The sequence below is a fragment of the Acromyrmex echinatior genome, chromosome 8 (assembly GCF_024713525.1).
Source record: "Acromyrmex echinatior isolate Ae372 chromosome 8, ASM2471352v2, whole genome shotgun sequence".
Lineage (NCBI taxonomy): Eukaryota > Metazoa > Arthropoda > Insecta > Hymenoptera > Formicidae > Acromyrmex > Acromyrmex echinatior.
Window position 1 is genome coordinate 1,074,044 of NC_141859.1, and position 24,837 is coordinate 1,098,880.

The 24,837-nt window shown below is 34.7% G+C and overlaps 1 protein-coding gene across 8 annotated transcripts in view; it reads right to left on the minus strand.

Annotated features, from left to right (window-relative positions):
- LOC105150813 (synaptogenesis protein syg-1) overlaps nucleotides 1-24,837 on the minus strand; it is a 444,748-nt gene that overhangs the window by 48,637 nt on the left and 371,274 nt on the right. For all 8 annotated transcript variants that reach the window (XM_087408701.1, XM_087408703.1, XM_087408700.1 and 5 more), the window contains 3 exons: nucleotides 21,928-22,136; nucleotides 16,637-16,747; nucleotides 14,193-14,399 (listed from right to left, as the gene is read on the minus strand). In XM_087408701.1, the coding sequence (XP_087264827.1) occupies nucleotides 14,193-14,399; nucleotides 16,637-16,747; nucleotides 21,928-22,136 (527 nt within the window). The remainder of the gene's footprint in view (nucleotides 1-14,192; nucleotides 14,400-16,636; nucleotides 16,748-21,927; nucleotides 22,137-24,837) is intronic.

Here is a 24,837-nt window from a genome sequence, read left to right on the forward strand (position 1 = left end):
GTACGTTATCCGCGTTTGCTCGCTTTTGATAATCTCTCATTTGTATTGCGCTTGCATCTCGACATTGCGATTCGGCTTTTTGGTGCAGTGCCGCTTATAACTCCAGCTAATTAAATTCGCCTGATGTGTATGCATGCAAGTTGGTGATCATACAGACGGTTAATATCGTTATTCTAAATATTCAGTGTATTGTCCAGTAGTCCAGAATCGCAAAGGATTAAGTTCACACGATTAACCTCGTTTAGCACGATTCATATGTCGAATTATTCGTTTTGGATAAGATCCGTTCGAGATTACAGATAAAAGCTATGTGAAATGGAAGAAGAATCGACTCTTATTAAGACAACAAAGATATCAACTTAGCCCTTACAAGTTCAGAATATCACGTTCGATACGGTAGATTCAATACGGTAGAAACAGAGCTTAGTCAGACTGATTCATTACATTAATCTTCTCGAGTTTCTCCCTTCTCGATGAAAGGGTCGACTTTTTTCTACAAGCAAGATTGAAACCTTTCGCCTGATGTTCAACTCCGTCAATTCGAATCACCAACATATATAAAAAAATGTTGGCAAAAAGAAGGTGCAAAATCATCTTTCTATATTACGAGCATTCACCACGAGCATTCAATGTTAGATAAAAATTTTTTATGCCGAGCGGATTTATGCAGTATAGTATGGATATCATATAATATTATATTTTAGTATATATGTAAATATTTAATACACTTTCTATATATAATTTTCCCATATATTCGTTTAAAATGGTATTTATATGTTAGATGTTCACTATCTTAGCAAATTTTATGGGAATACAAAAATCTATAATACATACAAAGTTATTTAACTCTCATGTTGTTTACATTTGAATTATTGCCTTTATAGAAATCTGATACTAGCCAATCTGTTACTAAAAGACAGTAATTAATTATATTTATTTTAATTACTGGAATGTTAAAAGCAGTGAAGAACAGTGCTTTTAATAATTTTAGTAATTTTTAATAATTAACTAAGTAATTAGATAATTATTGTCTTTCAGTATTAAATTGATCAGTAGAATTCTGTTATTAAAATAAACTTAATATTTAATATTCTCACACATACATACACACACACACGCGTTCTTTTTTATACGAGTTATGTCATTTTGATCCCTTGAAATTAATTAGTGCCTTTTAGTCACTAATTAATATGAATTAAATGGATCTCATTGATCCAATTGTGTTACAAATTTTGATATCAATTCCAGAGAGTTAATAAACATTTCTGCTATTTACATTTAGGGCATTTGCGCATTTATATAATATAATAACTATTTGTGAGTTTACAATATCTTAAAAAGAGGAGAGCGCATAAGCATTTGAATTTTCGTTCGCTTGTAAAGATTCTAAAAAAGGAAACAAAAACAGCATTACTTCTGCAAGGTGGAAAGATAAGTTAAGATGTTGTACTTCACGATTGGCTAGCAGAAAAAAAGATACAGCTCGGTTGAATGGCTTCGAACTTTTCAACTACTTCGATGAATAATGAATACAGTTTTTTTTTCTTAACTTATCGGGACGACGATGCAGAAGTTTCTTAACGAAATTATCATTACGAGAAGACTTCGCTGTTCGCGTTAGAGCGCGACAGGGGTAACCGAAAAATGGTTGGCGATTATTTTAATTTCGCACTACGTGTCGCATCGATGTTCCCTTCGCGTTTCGCGCGGTTTATTTCCATTTCTCACAGCTGCCAGTGAACGTGCGTCCCGATGAAAATAATTCGGGCGATAAACCCCTGCAGGGGTAAAAATATGCCATTACCGGGCGCTCCATTTGTAAATGCGACGATTTTCGAGCGCGCAAGCGTTAAATATTAATTTTCTCGAAATAATGGGATTTCAAAACCACGGTACACAACTGAATGTGACACGCGATGTACCGACTGGTGGTCGGTACTTCGGAATTTGCACAGAAAGACTCGATGAACCGTAAAATAATAATGATCCGCGATTAAACTGCGTTATACGCAGCCATCGTTCAGCGCGCCGTACGTTTTAATAATTTATTTCGCAACGTTCGTGCGCACCCTCCTGTCACGGTTCATATTAACGGCCGTGGTTTATTTATTATGAAACGTTTGCTAGCTGACCGAAGGGCCAGATCGATTTACTCTTCGATAGGCACGTCGAAAATACTTTTCGTCCATAAATCGAATTCGCGCAAATCCGTTCGAAGCATGCTTGCCTTGATTTCCCTTATAATATCAAACATTGTAACTTTGACATTATATTTTACGTTAAAAACAATATACATTTACAAATGCGCATAGTTATAAATCATGTGAATAATCAAACATGTTTAAATTTAGAAGCAGGCGATATTTGAGAATTTCTTATAAAAGAGAAAGATATAAATAAATAGAAATAATGGTTTTGCTGGGATATCTAAAAATTTAGCTGGATAAAAATATGAAAATAATTTTGTTGGAATGAAATAAAATAAAGTAGTAATATTAATAACTCCAAGAATAAATGTAACACAAATAAAATACCTACGTGAGTCTCTGATGCAGATCGCTGCGTTAAATTATATATTCATGACGTAGTAGATAATTCGCAGTCAGCTGGGATGTACTTACCAAACAAAGTTAAAGTAAACGCAAACGTATCGACTCTGGATCTGTGTCCTCTTCAGTGCGGAAGCCAAGTATAAACTACTTGGAGACTCACATAAACATTTTACTTGTGTTAATCTTGTTGGACTATCAAAATGATTATGTAGATCGCTTAAGCATGAGCTATAAAAAAAAGTTGACATTCTAGTAATTTTGAACGTGCTACATAATTATTTTGATCTATTCAAATTATATTTTCAGATTTGTATCTAAATTTTTAAATACTTCAGCCAAGTTTAGCAAAACTGTTTTTCCCATGTATGTATTTAGTCACAAGAACTCTCTCTCTCTCTCTCTCTCTCTCTCTCTCTCTCTCTCTCTCTCTCTTTCTGAAAGATATTAGAATTACTTTTTTTATACCTAAAAAAAATTGATTTTATTTTGAGATATGAATTACTTTATATTAGTTTAAAAAAAATGTGAAGCACTTACAACATTTTCTATAAAACTCTGTTAAAAATACATTTTTTTCGTTTTTCTTCATTTGATCTTGTTGAACAGATCGCACAATATCCCATTTATTTTCTCTTACCGGACAAAGAAAACCCAATCTATCATCAATTTAGCGCGCATAATTCAATCTGTTACAGAACGCTGGTAGATCTTGCGTTGCAACAACGCGAGATCCAGATGAGTTTTCGCGACCAGGAAATTGCATTTTCCGCGCCACTCCGCGTCGTGAAAGCCTTCGCGGCGTTTTAAGCGAATACTTTCTCGTTCGTCCGCGATTCGCAATCTATCCGGCGCGCAGTCATGCAAATAACACCTTGAACGTATGTCCATAGGAATCGCACGACCAGCCAACCAGGGGATAAGAGCCAAGAGGAAGATGGTAGAGAGAATCCCCCACGCGGGGGTTAGATATAGAGGGAGAAGGGGGATAGAAAGCATAAAGTCGCGTGGAAATCGCTCTCGTTTGTCGAGTCGTCCGTAAAAGGCGGCGGAGAGGCAGACGTAAGGCCGCATACCGATAATTCCACGGAGTGCTCCGTGGAATTTATGAGGTTTAATCCTTTGCGGAATCCAAGAGAGGCGGCTCCCCCGTCTTCTCCTCATCCACCCCTTGCCACGGGTGTACGATGGTTGAAGGGGATGAGTCGGGTCCGGCCCAACGGCAGGGGCCACACGCTTGTATCCGCGCCGGAGATGTCGGGTTCAAAGTGTACGAAGAAGAAAACTTGCTTTCTTGCTCTCTCTCTCTCTCTCTCTCTCTCTCTCTCTCTCTCTCTCTCTCTCTCTCTCTCTCTCTCTCTCTCTCTCTCTCTCTCTCTCTCTCTCTCTCTCTCTCTCTCTCTCTCTCTCGCTCGCGTTCTCTGCCTCACGGGCGAAAGAGCGGGCTTTAACGCCGGGCAATAAAACCCGTGGAGTGGCGTAATGCCTATACGAGTGTGATGCCCGCGAGTATAATACCTGGAAGATACGTAAACTCCCTCGATCTCCCGTAGATGCATGGCCGGACTTGGTGCACTTATTTCCTGCGTTATTCGGCGAAACGTAAAACGGAAATTAAAGCCGATAGACCGGGTAACGGCTCGGCTGGATAATTATGTTCATTCACGTCTCTCCTTTTTGCGAAATTCAAGACTTATTTGCATATCAACGAACGAGTTTAAATCATCACGGCACGAGCTGTGTGCCTAGCGTGTATTTTTGACATTGTCAGGACGCGCGTGTTCAATTCGAGGATGGATAAAGACACGTGACAGTTTAATATTCCAAAGATAATGCCAAAATTTATAACACAATTACTGACGCTGTAAGATTTATAATTATATTGTCTGTAGAATTTGTAAAGTCTGTAAATTCTACTGATAATTGTATTTGTAAGTATAAATGTGTATATTACTAATATAAGCATCACTTTGATGAAATTCTTCTTTTATTTTAAACACTTTTCGGTCGATCTTCGCTTAATATCACTTAATTTATGTTAATTAAAAAGCACCAGTTAATTTGAAGGAATTAAAATGACATAAAAAAGAATACTACAATTTTGCTGAAATATCTGAAAATTTAACTAGATAACAGATCCGAAAAATATTTTATTGGATCATCCAAATAATTATGTAGAAAATTCATATCATAATAAGTAATGTTGCTAAAAATTTTGGCATTCTAGCAATCAGTTTAAGCGTCTTAATTATTTTGATGGTCCAGCAAAAATATTTTTAGATGTGTATATAAGTTAAATTATTAGATATTTTAAAACCTTGATTTAAGATCAAGGAATATGCAGTTTATACTTGTTACAATTATTACGTCTATATATACGCGAGGCCACCCTTATAATACTTCAATAAAATACTTCGTATATATTTTCGAGTTTAATTAAAATCTTAGAAATCGAGCAAGAATGGATTGGCCAACGATATTAATATTCACGAAACGAAGAGCGAAGCATGCGACAGCATGTGATAATGTGCGATATTGTTCGGTGGTATGTTCGTTACAGACTGCGTGAAGTAAATAGCGACGTTACTGTTATGCGGAATTCGGTGACGCAGCGATAACGTTCGTGGCGCGCCGGCAAACTTGTTATCATTCGCGCGGGGAGGGTCGAATAAGAAGGACACTCGGTGTCGTATCGTTATTCCTTAAGACACGAAAAGCACGGAGAAAAATTCGCGACGATTTTTCAATTTGTACGATTAAATACCCTACGATCAGTGAATTTATTGTAAGCGACGAGCGTTCGTTAAGGCGAATATTTGTCGTGATTTATTCATTTAATGGAGAAAATGAACAAACTGTGATCTCTAATATGCTCCTTGCATATCGAGTATTTCTTACATCGCGTTTTAATATAATTGTTTCTAGTTTGTAATTTTAGATTTACATATTAATAATGAGAATTAATGTTTTTTATCTATTTGTCGTGTTCTAGTGTATATCTTGAAATGTACTGATAGTAATTCTAGTGGTATTGAATATCTACGACGTATCGTGATTTATAGACTTTTGCTATTGTTAGTATATTTTTGGAATGCATTGCTAGTTGAATATTAACTCAGTTCACGTTACCTGCACGACATTAGAACGAAGTTGGCGACAATGTTCACTGCTCAATTTTTCGTTACTCACAGAACATCGCAGATACGACAGCAATTCCGAAATTCGGATACATGACGTGCTAATTAGTAAGTACTGTAATAATTAAATCCTATGTTTTGATATCTGTTAATGTGAATAAATTCGGCCGTTAACATTTGAGCATGTCTTGGAATACATTTCACAAGATTGTTCGATCGAAATCTAATGCTCGTCGGCAAGGATATTTTTGGATATTACATTTTGTAGATCCTCGATTTTAACTCATTTATTCATCTTATAACACGGAACAATCGATTCTAAACGCGCGAGCATATTCTATTTATTAAACTTAAAATGCAGGAAATGTAAAATCCATTCTACAATTGTATAAGTGTATACAGAGAGATTTTTTTCTTAGAGTTTACCTGAAAATTTGATAGTTCTAAGACAACATTTCGAAGAATTTCTGTAAATTTCTCTCATTTATTAATAAAACTACAATAAAATGTATATAATAAGTATAATACGTATAATAAGTATAAGTATGTATAATAAGTTTGATTAATTTTACTGAAGTACACGATAAAAATCTTCGAAATATTATATTGTATCACAATTACCATATTTTCAGAATAAATTTTAAGAGACAATTCTGTCCGTGTAGTTGTAAGTCGTTGTAGTCATAAAAATCACAGTGAATGATATTATTCTCGTCAAATTCGAGAGTGGTAAATCAATTCTTACAATTACAATCACGTACAACGCTTACGCTTTTACAGTTGAGACAAGGGTAATCGTCGTGTCGCGGGAACTGTGTGAAGTTATGTGCGCGTCGAAGTCGATCTTTCTCGCGTGAAGGTCAATCCCGCGTTTTTCTCCGCCATTGCTCCGCCGGTGACGGCCAGCGTCGGCCGCCGCTCGTCGCTTTGCTGCGTTTAGTTGTCTAATTTACGGAATTATCGCCAAATGGAAAAACGTAACTTTGTAAGATTCTTTCGTGATAATCCACCGCGATGTTACGAAGTAATTAATGCAAAGCGTCGCGCGATTATCGTAATTCGCAGAGCGTCAGTGCGCGAGTGTAACCTTTGCGCCAGTGTGTTTGTTGAACGTAACGGATCAAAAGCATCATGGAGTGACAAAAAGGAAAGCGCGCGGCGATGCGTAAGCAAATCTCAGCTTTGTTGAATCGTTTTTTCACGCGGTTAATACCGCGTCGTTATAAAGTGCGTCAGGATTAATATTGGGAATGTCGTATGAAGTATCACGCGATTGTTATATTCTGATTATCGGTGCACGATCGTAAGTTAGTTTTCGCGAGTGTTTAGTGCAACAAAGAAGCAGCTACAGAGAAACGAGAAAGAGGGAGGCATCAACGGCGGAGCAACTACAGGTGAGTTATTCATTTATCTATTTATTATTTGCGGAATATTAATCATTTATCTTCGCAACGTTTCTGCTGTGATGTACATACAATATATATATACAATATATATATATATATATATATATATATATATATATTTATATATTTATATATTTATATATTTTGAGAAACTTAAATATTTAATAAAACATTTATGATATTTAACATACATACTATAAAATATTTTACCATATAAAAAAAATTTTATAATTTCGATTTTATTATCTTATTTTCGTTCAATTTTATAAAAACTTAAATTATATTTCAATAAAGTTTTTTGAAATTTTTTTTGGTAAATGAATAAAGTAATCACGTGTAATAATTACATAAAAAAATTTTTATTGGTTTGAACATTATTTTAATTTGGATAAATTGTGTGTTATAGATTACTGTTGTATATTACAACTCCGCTGCTGCGCATCGTACTGGTGAGTTAAATTATTTCTTAATTTAAGGCAATAAATTTGTGAAAATTACATCAGAAATATATGGTACAATACTATCGGAAAAACTAAAGTAAATTAAAAGTTCTCTTTATAATATAAAAATTTTAATTTTTAATAACAAAAATGTATGTACGGTGTTTTCCATCATTTATTTCTACAAACTGTTATATGAATTATATTTTTATCATATTTGCGAAATGCTAATAATTCAAGTTATAAGTTTCAAAATGTATTATAAATAAATATAATATTTCATTAATCTATTGCCTCGATGGACCGAAATGAATGGGCTAATTGTAAAACTAATTAGTGGAAATATTTAATCCTGAAAAACATAATTCCATTCATCCATTAAATTCCTCGTTAAATTCATTATTCGCGTATGTCATTGGTAAATATCAGTTAATTCTAAATGCATAATATGAATATTACTTTAATAAAGTATTTTTTGAAGAATTTTAAGAGAAATGTTACGAAAAATGTATTAAATATGTTACGAAAAATGTAATAAATATTATAAAGATATTCTAATAAGTAAGTTGTGTTAACTTATATATTTTAAATTCTTTTATATTCTGAAATTTTTTTATCAAAAAAATTATTAGACATGCGAAATTTATTGAGTGATAAAATATTATATAAATTATATATGCGACAATCTTTAATAAATATTAAGTAGTTCTTAACGAATATTAAATCTGCAAATAATTTGAAAGAATTTGAAAGAAAATATTGAGAATTGTAATTGTGCAATGTATATTTCAATAAAGATAAACATACAAATGTGCACAAGCAACATAAAGAAAATTGAATAATTTGTCACTTTTGACGAATATATTTATATTGAATGGATTCAATAGACCCACTATTAACTCTGAAGAGTAAAGCGGAAAATATTCTTGACAAAACTATTATATTAATCCTTTCCCTTATAATTTAATTTGTGATCGTGCATATCATAGTGAGGAATAAAGTCATTTGCACGTTGAGACAATCACGATTTTCAATCTATACGTTTACTATACATTTGGCTTATAATTGTATCACACATCTTGTTCCATATTATAAGATAAGAGATTAATAATCATTTATAAATTCTTGATTTGGTTGCGTGAATATCTAAATCGTTGCGTCACGTGTCAATAAATTACATGAGAGATAAAATCATACAAATTTTGAACTCTGAAACAAAGAATGACGCTCCCTTCTCTTTCATAATTCCGCTAAATATAATTGCGAATTATATCATCCGCGAGTACGAAATTTCTTTTTTTAGTGCGATTTGCTCGATACTGATAAGCGGGAGGTTGCCATTTTCCGTTTAATGGCCGGGCGCGCGGGATATAATTTCCCTGCCTCCGTGCGTGCATCGGTGTTTTTTTTTTTCTGCGGGCACGTCGCAGCTCGGGCTAGTTGCAACTTTCTCGCCCAATTAAAAATAATTGAATACAAAATCCGCTTTAATTTGCCAACTTTTAGACGGCTTGTGATAGGAGCTCGCGTAATTATGCACGGGGACTATAAGGCGCGCACTTCACTAAAAGCGCTCTCACGCCCTCACGTTTTTATCATCATGCCTTTATATTTTTACGAGAAGTATGCATCACTCGGCCATGACGGATATACGACAAAAGATACGGGCGTGCGTCAAGCTTTTATGCCGAAAAGAGAAAAGGGGGATGAGAGACGCGATAAAAGCGACTCCGGGAAAAAGCGAAGTGCTCGTACGCGATTTATTGTAATCACCATTAAAACATGGTATGCAACAATTTGCAGTGACGTTCAACGATGCGGATTCATGAGTACCCATCGATCGCATTTGCAATACGCGACCAGACAGGATAATGTTACGATGGTATCTTGCGAGTCTGCCATTAACTTTACTTTACGCTTCTTATATCGGGTTAGGAAAAAAAAAGAAAGAGAAATTGAATGATTGAATCGCCGTTTATTTGGCGCTCTGAGACACAGTCCCTTCAAGTTTGTCATACAAATACATTATACATATAAAATATACATGTATATAAAATAATACATTATAAAAACTGAAAGTAACTACAAAAAGTATGTTTTTTAATATAATAAAATTATAGAAAAAAAGAAAAGTAATATACAATTAGAGAGAGAAAGAGAAAGCGTTTATTAGAATATATAGGGCAAGTTTTCTAAGAAGAAATTAACAAAATAAGTTAAAATTAAGAAAAAGCTAACAATAAGTATGACAATTGATAAGTAAATTGCGCAAGATCAACAGATTGAGTGGGAAAGAATATGTACAACAATACAAGGAAAATGGAGATAAAGTAAAATGAAACAGAATAGAGTGAATGTGATGCATGATAAAGTAAAAAGAAAAGAAAAAAGAGAGAGGAGGGGAAAACTGCTTGACGCCTTATCGATCATGCCGGGCTTGTCGCACGTTCGTCGCTCATTTACTACGAGAATAACAACATCGGGCGATATGCGTTGTTTGCACTGTCAACCGCGGACGATAAAGATTCGCGTAGGATATCGTTGCGTGGAAGATGCCGTCCATAATGGATCATTACTAACGCGTTATTACTCGAATATTTCAGCGACGTGGAATTGCCAACGCACACACGTACGCACGAAAATTAGGTCTCTCTCTCTCTCTCGAGCTTAATTGTACGACCGCTCGACATTCGCGGTTTCTGAATGCTTGTCCGTAAACGCGAAACGACGAAAATGATAATTAGCGCGTGCTTACAGCATTCGTCGCGAAATCATTCGCTGCACGCATAAAAATCGCTCGCTTTTGTTCATCGTCTATTCACACGTTGTCGATGTGCAGTTAAATACACGCGTCCAATAAAAAGGATCCATTCGCTTCTCGCCGTGGAGCAAAAAGAAGGATGGATTTTCGATAATTTCCCGAACGTAGTAGACGTCCGTCGACATTCGACTTCACCTCCTCTCGTAAATTCCTCTATGAAAATCGTATTTCTTTTCTTTTTTTTTTTTTCGTAGGAAAAAGCACGTATTATCACTTTGCTAAAGAGCGCCCATCGACGTTTTTATTACCATCCTCATCATATATGGCGTGCATGCGTGAATGCACGTCACCGCTAATATTTCGCTTAAACTCGCGTCGTCGCTTAAGCTTTCGTTAAAAATTGTATGTGTTATGTGAAAGATAAATATAGAGAGAGAGAGTTCACACTCTAGTGATTGTTCCGCCTTTGTTTTCTGCGTTTCTAAATATGCATTTAAGGTTTTTCGAAAAATTTACATTCTGTCGATTGTTCCTACGACGATAAGATTTTTTCCTCGCCAATTACGAAACTACACACTGAGAGAAAAATGTTTAGTATTTGTAATTAAAATTGCATGGAATAATTATGTTAGGATCTATTTTTTATTACTGCTATAATAAATATTTACAGAAAATATATAGTTGATCTCGAAAACAACTGTAGATATAATTGTTTTCCAGGTCAAACGTTTATTTTTTTTTATTTAGAACTACTTCAGCAAAATCATTTTCTCCAAATATAAATACAATAATTATTATTGACATTATAGCAGTAATAACGATAAAAATTTCTATCATTATTTTACTATGCAATAATAGACACAAACACCAAACACTTTTCTCTCAATATGCATGAAAAAAAAATCCGCGGTGCAACAATACATTTTTCTTATATTCGTTCGATGCTAGGGAAAGCTTTTTCTCTGCTGAAACCATTAATTCTCTTTGTGAACGCGTTAGTAGCTCTCCGCCAAGGTTGAAACATCGTGAGAAGCGGAAGGAATATCCAATTCTGAGAAGATAATAAGGCTACGACATTGTCGATGAGCATCAGCAAAATGGGGTGAGCTACTTTTAGGAGCGGCTCGTCGCTTCACGACGAAAACGAGGTAAAACGAAGGAAACCGCGATGACTTTCCGCGCGACCTCCGATGCCCCGAAGCCCCTCTTTCTCCTTGGAATTTAATAAAAATCCGAGAGCTTCCGGAATCGAGCTCGCAACCCGTCGTCGCTCTCCTGGGTTCCCATCGGAGAACATTATGCGTTTCGACTCTTTCCTCGGTGCATCGCCCTTCGATTCTATTTCGCCTTACTTTTCCTATCCTCTGTCGCACTTCTTTGCACCTTCTGAGCATCTCTCTTGTTCTCTATCTACGTCTCATTGGAAGACGTTTCACCCGTCTCGAGACAAATCTCCAGACAAATTGCGTCGAGCAGTGTTTGGGTTGGCTATTTTGATGAAATTGAAGTATTTGTTATATAAATGTTGATAATATATAATGTACGACTCGTTATTTGGTCAACGGATCGATTGCATGGCGTAGTATACACGTATCAAAGCTGAGAATAACTCAGTTAATTTAAATCAATCTCATCACAAAATATTACATGTATTCGTGTATTTTTGTATACATGGAAAGAACGGTTTTGCTGAAATACCTCAGAATTTAGATACAGATCTGAAAATAATTTTGTTGGTTCGTCAAATAATTATACACCAAACATTGATGACAAAAAATACTGTAAAAAAGTTCTAACATTCTAGCAGCCAGTTTAAGTGTCCTGCATAATTATTTTGATGGTCCAAAAAGAATTATTTTCAGGTCTGTAGGTGAATTTTTAAATACTTCAGCACGATTGTTTTTCCCATGTAATATATAGTTTATATATATATATATATATATATATATATATATATATATATATATAAATTCAAAATAATATCGAATTCGCAACCATTGCATACTTTATATGGTTACAAAGGTATTAAAATCCATAGGAAAAAATACGAGAAAATAAATATTGATCATTATGTAAAAATTATGTTATAGTCAACTATTTTTGTTGTCTGCCGGATTTAATATTGTCCCGCAATTCTTCCTCGTGACCTAAACTAAAAGAATGGAGACGTCAAAACTGGTGAGAGAAAGAAGAAATTGGGAGCTTAGGATAAACGGGATTGCAGAGCCGAAGCCGAGGCTCTGGGTTAAATACTTTCCCGTTCCGGTATTCAGCTTCGTTTACTCGACAACGCAGATTTTCCCTTTGGCCCGATTCGCAAATGCATTCCTTTTGCGCCGATTCACAGAGGAAAGCGGTGGGTACGGCTAGGCGGATCGATTGTACCCTTTGGATTTATCCTCCTGAGAGACCGCAGGCGGTGTTACACTTTGTAACTACGGTCCAACAACGAAACTACGAAGCTCCATGAGTTTCAGCTATCTGCCGTTCTTTAAGCTTTGTGCGTAAAAAACGGCTGGTGTGCTTATTCATAATATTTTATAACTTAATAATACGAATGCAATTTCTTTATATTATACGCGTTATATTATTTATATTCATGTTTAATTGGGAAAAGTCACGCGCGAAAAATTAAAAAAGTCACATCAAAATGCCACTAGTAATGAGAAAATATTAGTTCTTTATTAAAGCATGCTACGGCAAAACGTTGTAAATGCTAAAATTGTGAAAATTTTATTGTATAAATGGATTGTAAATACTTATATAATATCATATATTAATATTTGATATGGACAGTGTTGCTGTTACAAACAGAAAAAAAATGGGTGGTGGTTCAAAACATAAATCTATTGTGTAATTAATATTTTTACTTAGATTTACAACTCTTGACTTGCATTTTTACTTACAACGTTTTGAAATTTTAACACGATATTTTTTAAAAATTAGAATTACTTAACTAAAAATTTTTACAGACTGATTGTTCATATTTCTAGTTAGGGTAACTGTCCCAATTACTGTACCTGTTCCTATTAATATATTTTTATTATTTCGATAAGTTTCATAAAGAAAACTAGCACGAATAAATAAGAAAAAATATTTTTTTTTGTTAAGTTAAATTATTAATGCATACGATACCGAAGATAATTTTTTTTTTTGAGTATTAAAGTATTTTAAATATTTTTCAAAAAATATGAGGAATTTATGTGAATCCAATAATACGTATCGCAAGATTTTAGGCTTGTCTCTATTAATGTGCCCTCTATTGGAGCTGAAAATGTTGTGTTATAAGTGTAAATATATTGAAGTAAATATAATTGAAATAATGATTTATGTAATATATATTAACTTAAACAATTAGCTTAAATTTATTACCTGTTTTAGTAACTATATGTTAAAATGAATTAAATGTGGATAGGCACATAAAATTGGGGACACATTAATAAGACCATCGCTTCTTGGAGAATTCACTAATAGGGACGAAAACATGTTTTTTATTTTTGTCAAAAACATTATGAAGTATTAACACATTTTAGATTAAAGAAATATTATAAGAAAAAGAAATAGTTGAAAAACTAATATTGATTGCAAGCAGATAAAATTAAAGCTACAATATTTAATAATTCATTCAGTAATAAGCAAGTTGGCTAAAAGATACATTAATAGGAATAGTTACTCTATTACTAATGTTTATCTAGAATATAATTTTTTGTAGAATATTCGACAGTTTTTTAGTGACAGTTTTCAAAAAAATAAGCTTTTCCTTTTTTCTAAAAAATTAAAACATTTACAGTGTTTTGTGTGTGTGTGCGCGCGCGCGCGCTTTGGTCTCAATTTAAAAAAAAAATTAATTAAAAGCAACTACGCTGTTATGAAAACATTATGCGATAAATAATACTTACGATGCATTTCAATCGCTACCGATGTGGATACGGGTTGACTGATATTATTGTTGGATGCTTGACAATCGAACATCGCATGAAGATCTGCTCTTGACAATTCTCTAACCACTAAGGTATTTCTACGAAGAGCAGGAAACTCGCCTGGTTCATCCTTAGAATCTAAAAGCGTTTCTCCGCGCCACCATCTCACTTTAGGCTCGGGGCGACCTGAAAACAAATACCATAAAATTTATTAGTTTTATCAGAAATAAGAACATTATTAAGCTAGCACAACCACTGAAGTCAATTTAATAAAACATACACATCAATTTAGTGCTTTTTTATTACTAATTTGTTGGCATATTCGCAATTTTATTACTTTAATCGATTTGATAAAAATAGTGGCTGATTTTCAGTTATATTTCTCGCCTAGAGCAATAAAATCGTGAATAAGGCAACGAATCAGCACTAAATTCATATATACGATTTATTTAATTGTATTACAGTAACTGTGTCAACTTAATATACATGAAATAAGAAGCCGAGATATTAGGTCGAAATATATTCATGTATTAAAATTGAATAACATTTTTAACCTTAGAAAGAGTTCGTACTTTTATTTTTAATTTTCTTCGTTTTTCTGCACTATGATATTAATAATAATCCCAACTAAAGATATGCGTATTTAAAATGCTATTCTTTGCTGTTTGCAGTCTAAACGAACAATTAGACAAATAAAATCAAATTATTTATAATGCCTTTAAGTTTCCTTATTTTAAGTATCAATTAATATGTGCTCCCTCAATATTGGATTATTGGAAAACATTGAAGTTGAAATTCAACAAAATACATTTCGTATACCTATGATAATATCTTCTAAGAGATAACATATTGAAAATTGTATTAACTGCAATATTTTATGTCATTTGGCTTGTTACAAAATTTCTCGAGAACATATGAATTTTGGAATTACTGCTTTCTTCAAGAAAACTATATGCGTTACAATGGCATCGATATATCGCCCATGCTATCCAATGTATCGCATATACAATGTATCGCACGTATTCCTTTCTGTTTTACTACTTTTTCACGAGAGTTTGCCAAGTTCCGTGCATATACGTGCATTCATCCTCTTTTGACCGCCCACATCGGTGTAGGCTGCGCGGTGCGCGTTAATTCATAATTCATAATGGTCGTTGCGTGCGGATAATCCCCCGAGGGTGAATATCCCGTTAAAGGGAGACGGCGAGTCGGAGGGGCGGTCTAGTTTGTACCGGAGCGACCTCATTATTTTTTACCGGACCTATTTTCGTTTGGGAGGGACAAGCAGAAAAACACGCGCAGCAGCGGAGGACGGAGGATGGTTGCGCGGGGGTTGTAGAACGGAATTGTAGGTAGCGGTGAAGAGCGGTGGTAAGAGCAGCACAGCACTGTCGTGTCCCTCGGGTGGCGGCATGCGAGGTAATAAAAATAAATTTATTATCGTTATTGCCTTCGCCTTACCGGCACAGCAACGCGCGTTCGCGCACGCCCGGATATTAAAATGTAATAGAATAAAAGGGAGCGCCGAACGAATGCATGCACCGCGACCGCCATTAAAGCACTTGACGTTTTGTCGAAGCGTTTAACGATCTAGGCAACAGTATCCTTTTAATTCCGTATTTACATGGAGATAACGCACGCAAGGGATAAATGGCGATTCAGAAAATCTATACAGTAATAATAAAGTCATATTTATTCATTCTCTTTACCAGGGATTCAGATATATTTTCATGTAACGATTATTGTGTGCAATGTTACAATAACTGCTGAAGGAATCTGAAGAGTAAGATACAATAAGAAAAAATATTAGGAACAAATATTAAATATTAGAAATAAAAAAATTAGGAATAGAGATTGAACATAACGTATAATGAATACAGATAAAACATATTTATATCTTATTTGTATAAATTTCTTATTCGTACGTTTCTATATTTATTTTCTATTATTTTTATTTTTAATATTGAATTATAATATTTAATATTTACTCTAACACATTTCTAATATTCATTTCTTAATATTTTTTTTCACTATGAGCAGAGCTTAAAGAGTACAGGATACGCGATAAAAAGTGCAGCATTGAAACACAAGCTGAGTTTGAAATTTTTAAAAATTCTCGCGACCCCGCACCGTCGGAGCTCCGAGAAATATTCTTTATCCGTAATATCAGAATGCGGTCGTGTGAAGTTTTAATTAGACGCTATAACTAAGAATAACACGATTCCGCGGTCTACAGGATGAATGAGATCGCGGCTGTTTTACATGCAAGAACGAGAAAACGGGTAGAAGAGTCCATTCCCACCGGTCGCACCAATTATTCTACCGGCTCTTTCGCGGCGTATTTACGGGGGCAGCCTGCAGGAAAGAGAATACCTAGAGTATTTTCATTTGACCTGGCTCTCATTATAGAAAGTAGGACTTACCCCCAGAGACGAGGCACTGCAGTCTCATGTCACCACCTTCTTCGTAAGGGCCTGCCACCGCTGGGACGGTTTTACCGCGTTCGTCGATAATGTTCGGTTTCTGTGGCGGTACTGTAACAGCAAGAGAAAAAAGATAGGTAAAATGTCAAGTCCGTCGTGATGAGTGCAAATATCTTGATCGCTTAAGAAGAGCAAAGTAATTACTTTAGATTGGTACTTAAAAATGTGAAGAGAAATTATATATAATTTTATTTAATAATAAATTAATAAATAATAACTAATGGTTTTGGATCAATATCTAAAGAAGTGCAACAGAAAATGAATAATTTTCAGAATAAAATAATTTAAATAATGAAATAATTTCATTTAGCAACTGTGGCGTATACAAAGTCTGATGCATTCCAAATATATGCGGTTCCATAAAATCATTATTTCGTATACGCCAATTTAGAATTTAAAGATTATCTTTTTGTGGCTTTGTCTATCGATCATGCATTACATAGCATCGTATAATTATAACTGACGGAAAAAACTTAATAAACCGAATTATATTTTCGTTTTGTAAGTTAGTTTCTCATTGCAAATTTATCACAATCAATAAGAACCCATGTAAAAGTATCGTCTGCGTTATTTTGAAACTGGTTGTTTTTGCCAGTTATGCTGCAGCGCTTTCTAGCCGAGAGATACAACGCTCGGTGCAACCAATCGTTTGAGCGGTTTCGAGTTTGACCGCCTCTGACACCGCTACGAGCTATTTAAGCACAGATAGGAAACTTTCCATGTAAGTCAGTGGCGTCCGGGGAGGAGTAATTCACGATACTCATGCCACGAGCACCGCACGAATAGTCGAACAAGCAGGTGTACAGGTGTTACAGGTAACCGCTGGAAACTCATGCGGATGAATGAGCCAGCACGAAGGCGCGATCTGGATAGTAGTTTAGCGAAAATTTTGCTTCGGTACCGCAAGATAGAAGATGCAGAACAAGACCGGCGTCTATTCTCCGCTAAGTCCCGTCCCATCGCGAATGTATTAATATTATACGTTAATTAACTATGAATTTTTTACGTTATTTTCTCGACTGTTTGAGACTTTGCAATATATACGAGAGAAACGTTCTTCGTAATTGGATTGATATCATGATCCTTCCGCGATACCGCGCAACCTCTTATTATGTCGGTAATTCGTACACCTACCGCGTACAATAAACCATTTTGCGTGCAAGGAAACAATGCTCCACGAGGTATCAAAAGGGCACGTGAAGGGGGGGTCACGCGGGAATCCCCCGGTCGGTGTATAGTTCGTTCCGACATGCGGATGGGTGGAAGGGTCGGTCTATCGTGGCGTGTAAACGCTGGCAATTGAATATCGGAAATAGCGGCGTGTCGGAACGTCAGAAGGTGAGTGGCGAGCGTATTGCTTCGAGGATAGGCTGCAGTCGCGGTCGGGATGTCGGATGTCCGTCCAAAGGAAATAGGGTTGCTCTACGAAAATTCACGATGGCGAACAGAGTTTTGAATGAATCGATATTAACCCGACCTGATTCCGTAATATATTATATATATATATATATATATATATATATATATATATATATATACCTTTTAATCTTTTAACAATTGCAATTATTAGAATTCTGAAAATTTGTATTTGTAAAGCATTTTGTAAATGATTGAATTTTATTATCTAGTTGACATGTGAAATACATAATCAATCATTTTACGTAATACGTTATTACGTAATAGTCATGTTTTACTGTAATTATTACATATATAATTAAGGACATGGCCTTAGAGGCTATAATGGCCTTACACAACTCGTCCATCAACCTAAAGTTCATCCGTTCTCTCTTATAATTATTCTCACGGACAAATGCATCCGCAGGACAAATTGAACCTGGTGAACCGAGTGGGAAATAAAGTGGATTAACACGGATGCGAGAAGTTAAGCCATCGGTCACGATATCGTGCAAGTGAGAAAGTCCTAACGTGAAAACGTTACCCGATATTATCCGGAAATAACGACGAATGAAGCACCTCTGAAAATAGGATTACATCGCACCCTCTATGTTTGCATCGAGTGGCGTAATCGATATATTAGTGGATCCTTCGGTATTAATGGCAATCTCTCTCTCTCTCTCTCTCTCTCTCTCTCTCCTTCTCTCTCTTCCTTTTTCTCTTTTAATACCTACAAAATATCAGCTTAACATACGGCAACCACTCGAAACGTATGCAAACTGAATTATCAAAACGTGTGCTGGTGAGGTACTTGAACTCTCGCGTTTTGCAAGCGACGCGGATTGCACCAGATAACGGTCGGATAATTGATTACGCGAGAATATAATAAACAGCGCTGTGTTTGCACGCTTTTAATTTAATGCACCATTGTAATATCGAATGATCTAACATAATTCACGGTAAGCTCTCTATATGAGCACCCTTTCGGTCGCTGGGGAAGCTAGGAATCAGAAAGTCTTTGACAATGCAACAGATTCAACATAAAGCTGCCAAGGCAGAAAGTTACGCATTTGCGTTCAAAATTATAATAATAATCAACTTAACTTGTAATATTTTCAAATAAAAGGATTTTATCCAGAAATAAATAAAAGTTGAGGATAATGTCACGCAGCTCAACTAAAAGATTTTTATAAAAATTATACTTGCACTTTTAAATTTCGTTTACAGTACAATGGTTGTAAATTAATTTTTAATAAATTAATATATATAAATTTTTCATTATAAATGTTTTATGAAAAAATATAATGCATTTTATTAATTTCTGTGAAACGTGAAGAATGGTTTTTCAACGACCAACACACAACACACAACACACAACACACAACACACAACACATAACACACATAACAACATACATACATACAACACACATTGTTTCTATTGTTCACGAACTTCGTGGAAGAACGGGACACTTTCAATGAACATTTTCACGTAACAAATGATATGCTGGAATCTAATGGGTTAATTTGCAGCACCTAAATTTCACATTGGTGGAATCTGATGTATCCTCGCAAATCATAATTTTCGGTACATGATACAGGGAGAAGAGAAATTGTTAGAGGATATTATTCACAAAATCTGTGAATGTTTCGAAAATATAAAGGTGTATTTCTGCTCCGGAGCAACTGCGGAGACAAGTACTGCAATTACTCTACGTTGCTCCAAAGGATAAGTTCTTTTCACACAATTTTCAGTGTTGAAATTCGATATTCAACTAAAAATACAACGCCCAATTGTCGTCTCTTTGTAAATGTTTTATCTTGAATATTTTTTTGAAAAAAATTGCCTCGAGCATTTTATTAATTGAATAACTTTTTACGCGTAAAATATCCGTTGTCGAATTACAATATATTTGTGTGTGTGTGTGTGTGTGTGTGTGTATATATATATAAAATAGTAAATGTATATAATAATATACAAATGCTTATATATATGTATATGTATTGCTGGAATTTTAAATCTTAACAAAAAGTTAATTTAATTTATTGTTATCTGATATCGTCTCGATAGTTTCGTTACGAAGAAGGTTTTATCTGTAATGTAATGTATAGTAAAATTCCTCCAGGGACTGACCGCACTAGTAGTTTTTCCGAAGGGTTACTACGTGAAACGAACAGCCAGTAAATTGACGAATCATGTAACAAAATCCTTTTCCTAGAAAAGTGCGCTTTGCACGAAGAAGTGCCCTTTGCCGAAAGAAATGTCCAATTCTTCAGTTGAAGGTCGTTTTTGTAAAAATTTCGTGTCTTTTCTTTCCAAGATACATTAAGTTTCTCGAATTGTACAGTGAACGCTTTAAAAGGAGATCAAACGTTCTTTGTAACAGATAAATGGATAAATGTTATGACAACGGCTACGAGAAAGGGGGCAAAATAAATGTAAGTTATAGTATTAAGAAGATGCCGCGATATTATTTTACGGAAGAAAAAAATATCTTCTTCAATATTTCATGTAATATCTTAAATATCAAAGGAACAACGATAATCCAATCCCTTGAGTTAACTATTTTGTTATTTTTAATTTCCAAATATGAATCAAATGTTTGTCAAAATATGAATCAATCCATTTCTGTGATTGATTTCAAACTAAATAATATTTATATTAACGTATGCACATATTTAGTAAATAATAAACTAAATTTTTTAGTCAAATTTAATACATTTTCTTGAGTTACATTGTTTTTTTTTAATTCCATTGTTTAGTTAAATTAACGACATATTGAGTACGAGCAACGGTATTATGTAAGAGTCATATGATAAATCGTCAATTGTTTTACGAGAAAATAATTCGATACCGTCTTCATAATTAAAAAATTTCATAAAAATTAAAATAAAACTCAGAAATTATTCTTTTATATATGTCGGATAAAAAATGTATTATAGAGCAACGCGATGTCGAAAAGTTATCGGTTAAAATATGTAGATACATATATTATATAATGCTCGTTAATTGCATGAAGGAGGCGCATTTAATTCTCAAAAATCTATTCTCATAATATTCTCATAATAGTTGATTTAACTTAATGTATGGAAAGTTAAGAAATAGAAATGATATAGTACGAAAAAGGCGAGGCAGCCAACGAGACGACGAGGATTGCGTGCTCAACTATTCTAACTATGTGAACTGACTGGCGGAATTTGCTTGCACATTGTTTTCAGCTGAGTATAAATTTTAACGAGTGGTGGCATAATAGAATTGTATCAAAAGTTCTATTACAACGGTCGATAAATTACAACTTTGTTGGTAATAACGAGAGCATCATTTTAATAATCGCGATATGAACTCAGATATGAAGTTATTCATTATTAACTACACAAATCTATTTTAAAATATTAAACAAAATTATATTAATACATGAAATGCAATTTATTCGTGCGATCATTCGCGTTAATCGATTCATGTCTATCTAAAATATTGACACGGTGCTCTGCGCACGACGGTTGAATCAATGACATGCTGGCGTAAAAGTGAACATTGGAGCGCGATAAAAGTTTCGATAATCAAGTACAAAATAAATGATGATTTTGAGAATATAATATGAATTATGAAAAAATCAAATTAATCAATAAATTTAATTGGTACGATTAATTTTGTAAACCTATTAATTCTTTTACGCTTGTTTTTAAATCGCATTCTTAAGTCTTCCTTCATGTTGATCAAAATTCGAAAATAAAAAATGGATAATATTATTGTACCACATCATTTTATGTGTATATCTTTTAATTTTGTGGATACACAATTTGATATGTTTACGTGCCATTAAATAAGATACGAACCTATCACGGTCAATTGAATTCTGGAGTTTCTAGTCGGATTTGTGGTGAAATCCACTCGGCACCTGAATTCGCCTTCGTCCTGCTCCTGTACGTGGTTAACGCTCAAAGTTGCGGGCTCCGTTGTCGTCCTGAATAATGCCCGATCGCTGAGATAGTCTTTATCTTGCCAATGCAACGGTTTTTCCGAGTGCTTGCCACGCAAATCATAACTGAAACAGATATTCCTTTTTATTTCATATTCTTCTCTTGTTACAAAGAATGTAAAAGTTATGACAAAGAATGTAAAAAAATAAGTAAATACAATACAATCCAACTTCTATACAATAAAATCTCATTGTTAAAGCTTTCTTAAGCATGTAAGAATTTTTCAAATTTCTATACGGTCGGAACAATATAAAAATCTGCACTGAAGTTTGAAGACTTAGATTGCGAACCAACTTGTCGATATCGACTATGAATATATTCGTCAATTCAAAAACTATTTATATTCACCCTGAATTAATCGGAAGACACGATAGTGTCTCGTGTTAAGAGCAAGTGCAGCGATAAATTAAGCAATACATCGAATGTATCGAATTTGATTAATCAGAATAAAAAATCTATTCATTATTCGATGTATTTGAATGTTTATTTATTCAGGATTAATATAAATAATTTTTGAATTGATGAACATATTTATAGTATTCGATATCAACAAGTCTAATTGCGGACGAAGGATGAAAATTGCACATTGTCAACGAAGAGTTAAATCTATATTCTATATTATTAAGAATATTCCATTTAAATAGATTATTTTTATTTCAGACTTGATTTCTTTCGCGTTTTTTTATTATAGGATTACGACAAAATTTTGTTGAGAATCTTATAATCTGGAGAAAGCGCATTGTGTTTGCGGTACGATTTCGTATACATAAGCGAAAATCGCTTCACGAATAACTCGTGCTCGGACATGACTGTTTCATATGTGTATGTTGCTTTATGTTTTTTGTTATTCCGCGCCGAGAGTAACGCGGATCACGATGAAAAATAAAGTGAAACAAATGTGAAACTTCAGAACTAATGTCGCGACGGGATGAGAATTTCGTTAACTCTCCACTCTTTAATGCAGTGAACGCCTCGCGCATATTTGATGGTAGACGACGAAGTTGGATAATAAAGGACATACGTATGACATAGTAGAAAGAGCATAATTTCACTAATTAATTTAATACGATATGAGCCCGCTTTTGTGAGATAAATTTCGCATTTAAAATTATTTTAACTTTATGGCTAACACTAAAAAGCTATAATACATTTAATTGAATACAAAAGTTCCGTCTCTCTCTCTGTTACATAAATTCTATTATATTATTTCTATCGCACGAAATATATATAATATAAGTAACAAATTTAATTCAAATATTATTTACATAACCTTATAATTTTATGATAAAGACACACGCGATAAATTATATAAAGTTATCATATATGTGTCCAAATATTGTCGGAATCCATTAAACATTTTAAATCTTTATCTTTATATTTTTTTATATTATTTTTATTTCGTTTGATTTTCTTCAGAAATAAATACTAGCTGAATAGGGTTATTAATTCCACATTCGAATTTTGTTATCGACGCATAAAGTGACGCATAAAAAATCATGAATCCTCGAGGTGTTGATTAAGAATATATGTTGGCCAGCCAGTCGTGTTCTTCTTACTCACAATCAGACAATCGGTTTTACAAGGAAGCTGCGCTTGCAGCCGTCCCGACGTTTCACCGCAGATCGTTCCGCAGTGCGATTCCTCCTTCGCATACCTCGCCCCCGAGACATTGGGTGAGCATCGAATTTGCGGAAATACCACGAGTGCCTCGTCTGGTACCAGATTTGGCCACGCGTAGAGTTGGAACGGTCCAAGAGGGTACGAGAGGCGGGTTGGCCAGGGGAGAGGATAGGAGATCGCGAAGGGCTGTGCGGCGCGGTTAGAGTATCAGCGGGGATGGATGTGGTGGAGGGTGCCGCCGGGTGTACATTCCTCCGGTGTATTACCGAAGCCGGTACACCCGGCAGCTGGCGAAGCGTAATACCCAGGCCGCGCGCGATCGCATGCCCGCATCCATATGCTGGACCGAAGGACCGAACAACAACGATTTCCTCTTCCTCCTCCTTCTCCTCCTCCTCCTCCCCCGTTGCTGCTCTGCTGGTACTTCGCGGCGCGCGTCCTCCCGCTAGTTGCAAACACGTATATGCGACGTAACACGTGTATGCGCGTGTTTACATACGCACGCACATTCGGCAAGCTCACACTCTGGTGAAGCCGGAGAAGCGGTAGTTGAAAGTTAACCGAAACGAGAAAGTTGGCACTACGCAATGTGCGCGAACCGGCACGGCGATGTAGAGCGAGAAACTGCCTCCTCCCGCACATGATCGCAAACAGCGTCGGGGTCGAGAGGATCCAAACAACAGTCTGTTGAGGATAGACCAGCCGAAACGATTACTTATACAGCTCGGTACGCCACTGTGCCTGCAAATTGCACCGCACGTAACACGTCGTTCGAAAGTTACGGAGCGCTGCATTGTAAGGGTATATAAGTGGGCCAAGGGATAGATTATTACTCCTGAATTTGTCAAGAATACTAATTTTTTCAGACTTTCCCCTCTGATGCTTCTTTGCATCTTTTAATACAAATAATATATTTATATTTCAAAGTAGAATTTTTAAATATGATAATATATTATGTTATATATATATATATATATATTTACATGTATATATTTATATATTTTATATGAATATCTATATGTAATATATGAATTGTCTAAGAAAATGATTAGAAAAATATATTTATATCATAATTAAGTTATTTAAATTTTAAATTCATTTGGAGCTTATAAAGATATTTATTCATGAAAACTGTTGAGCAAATAA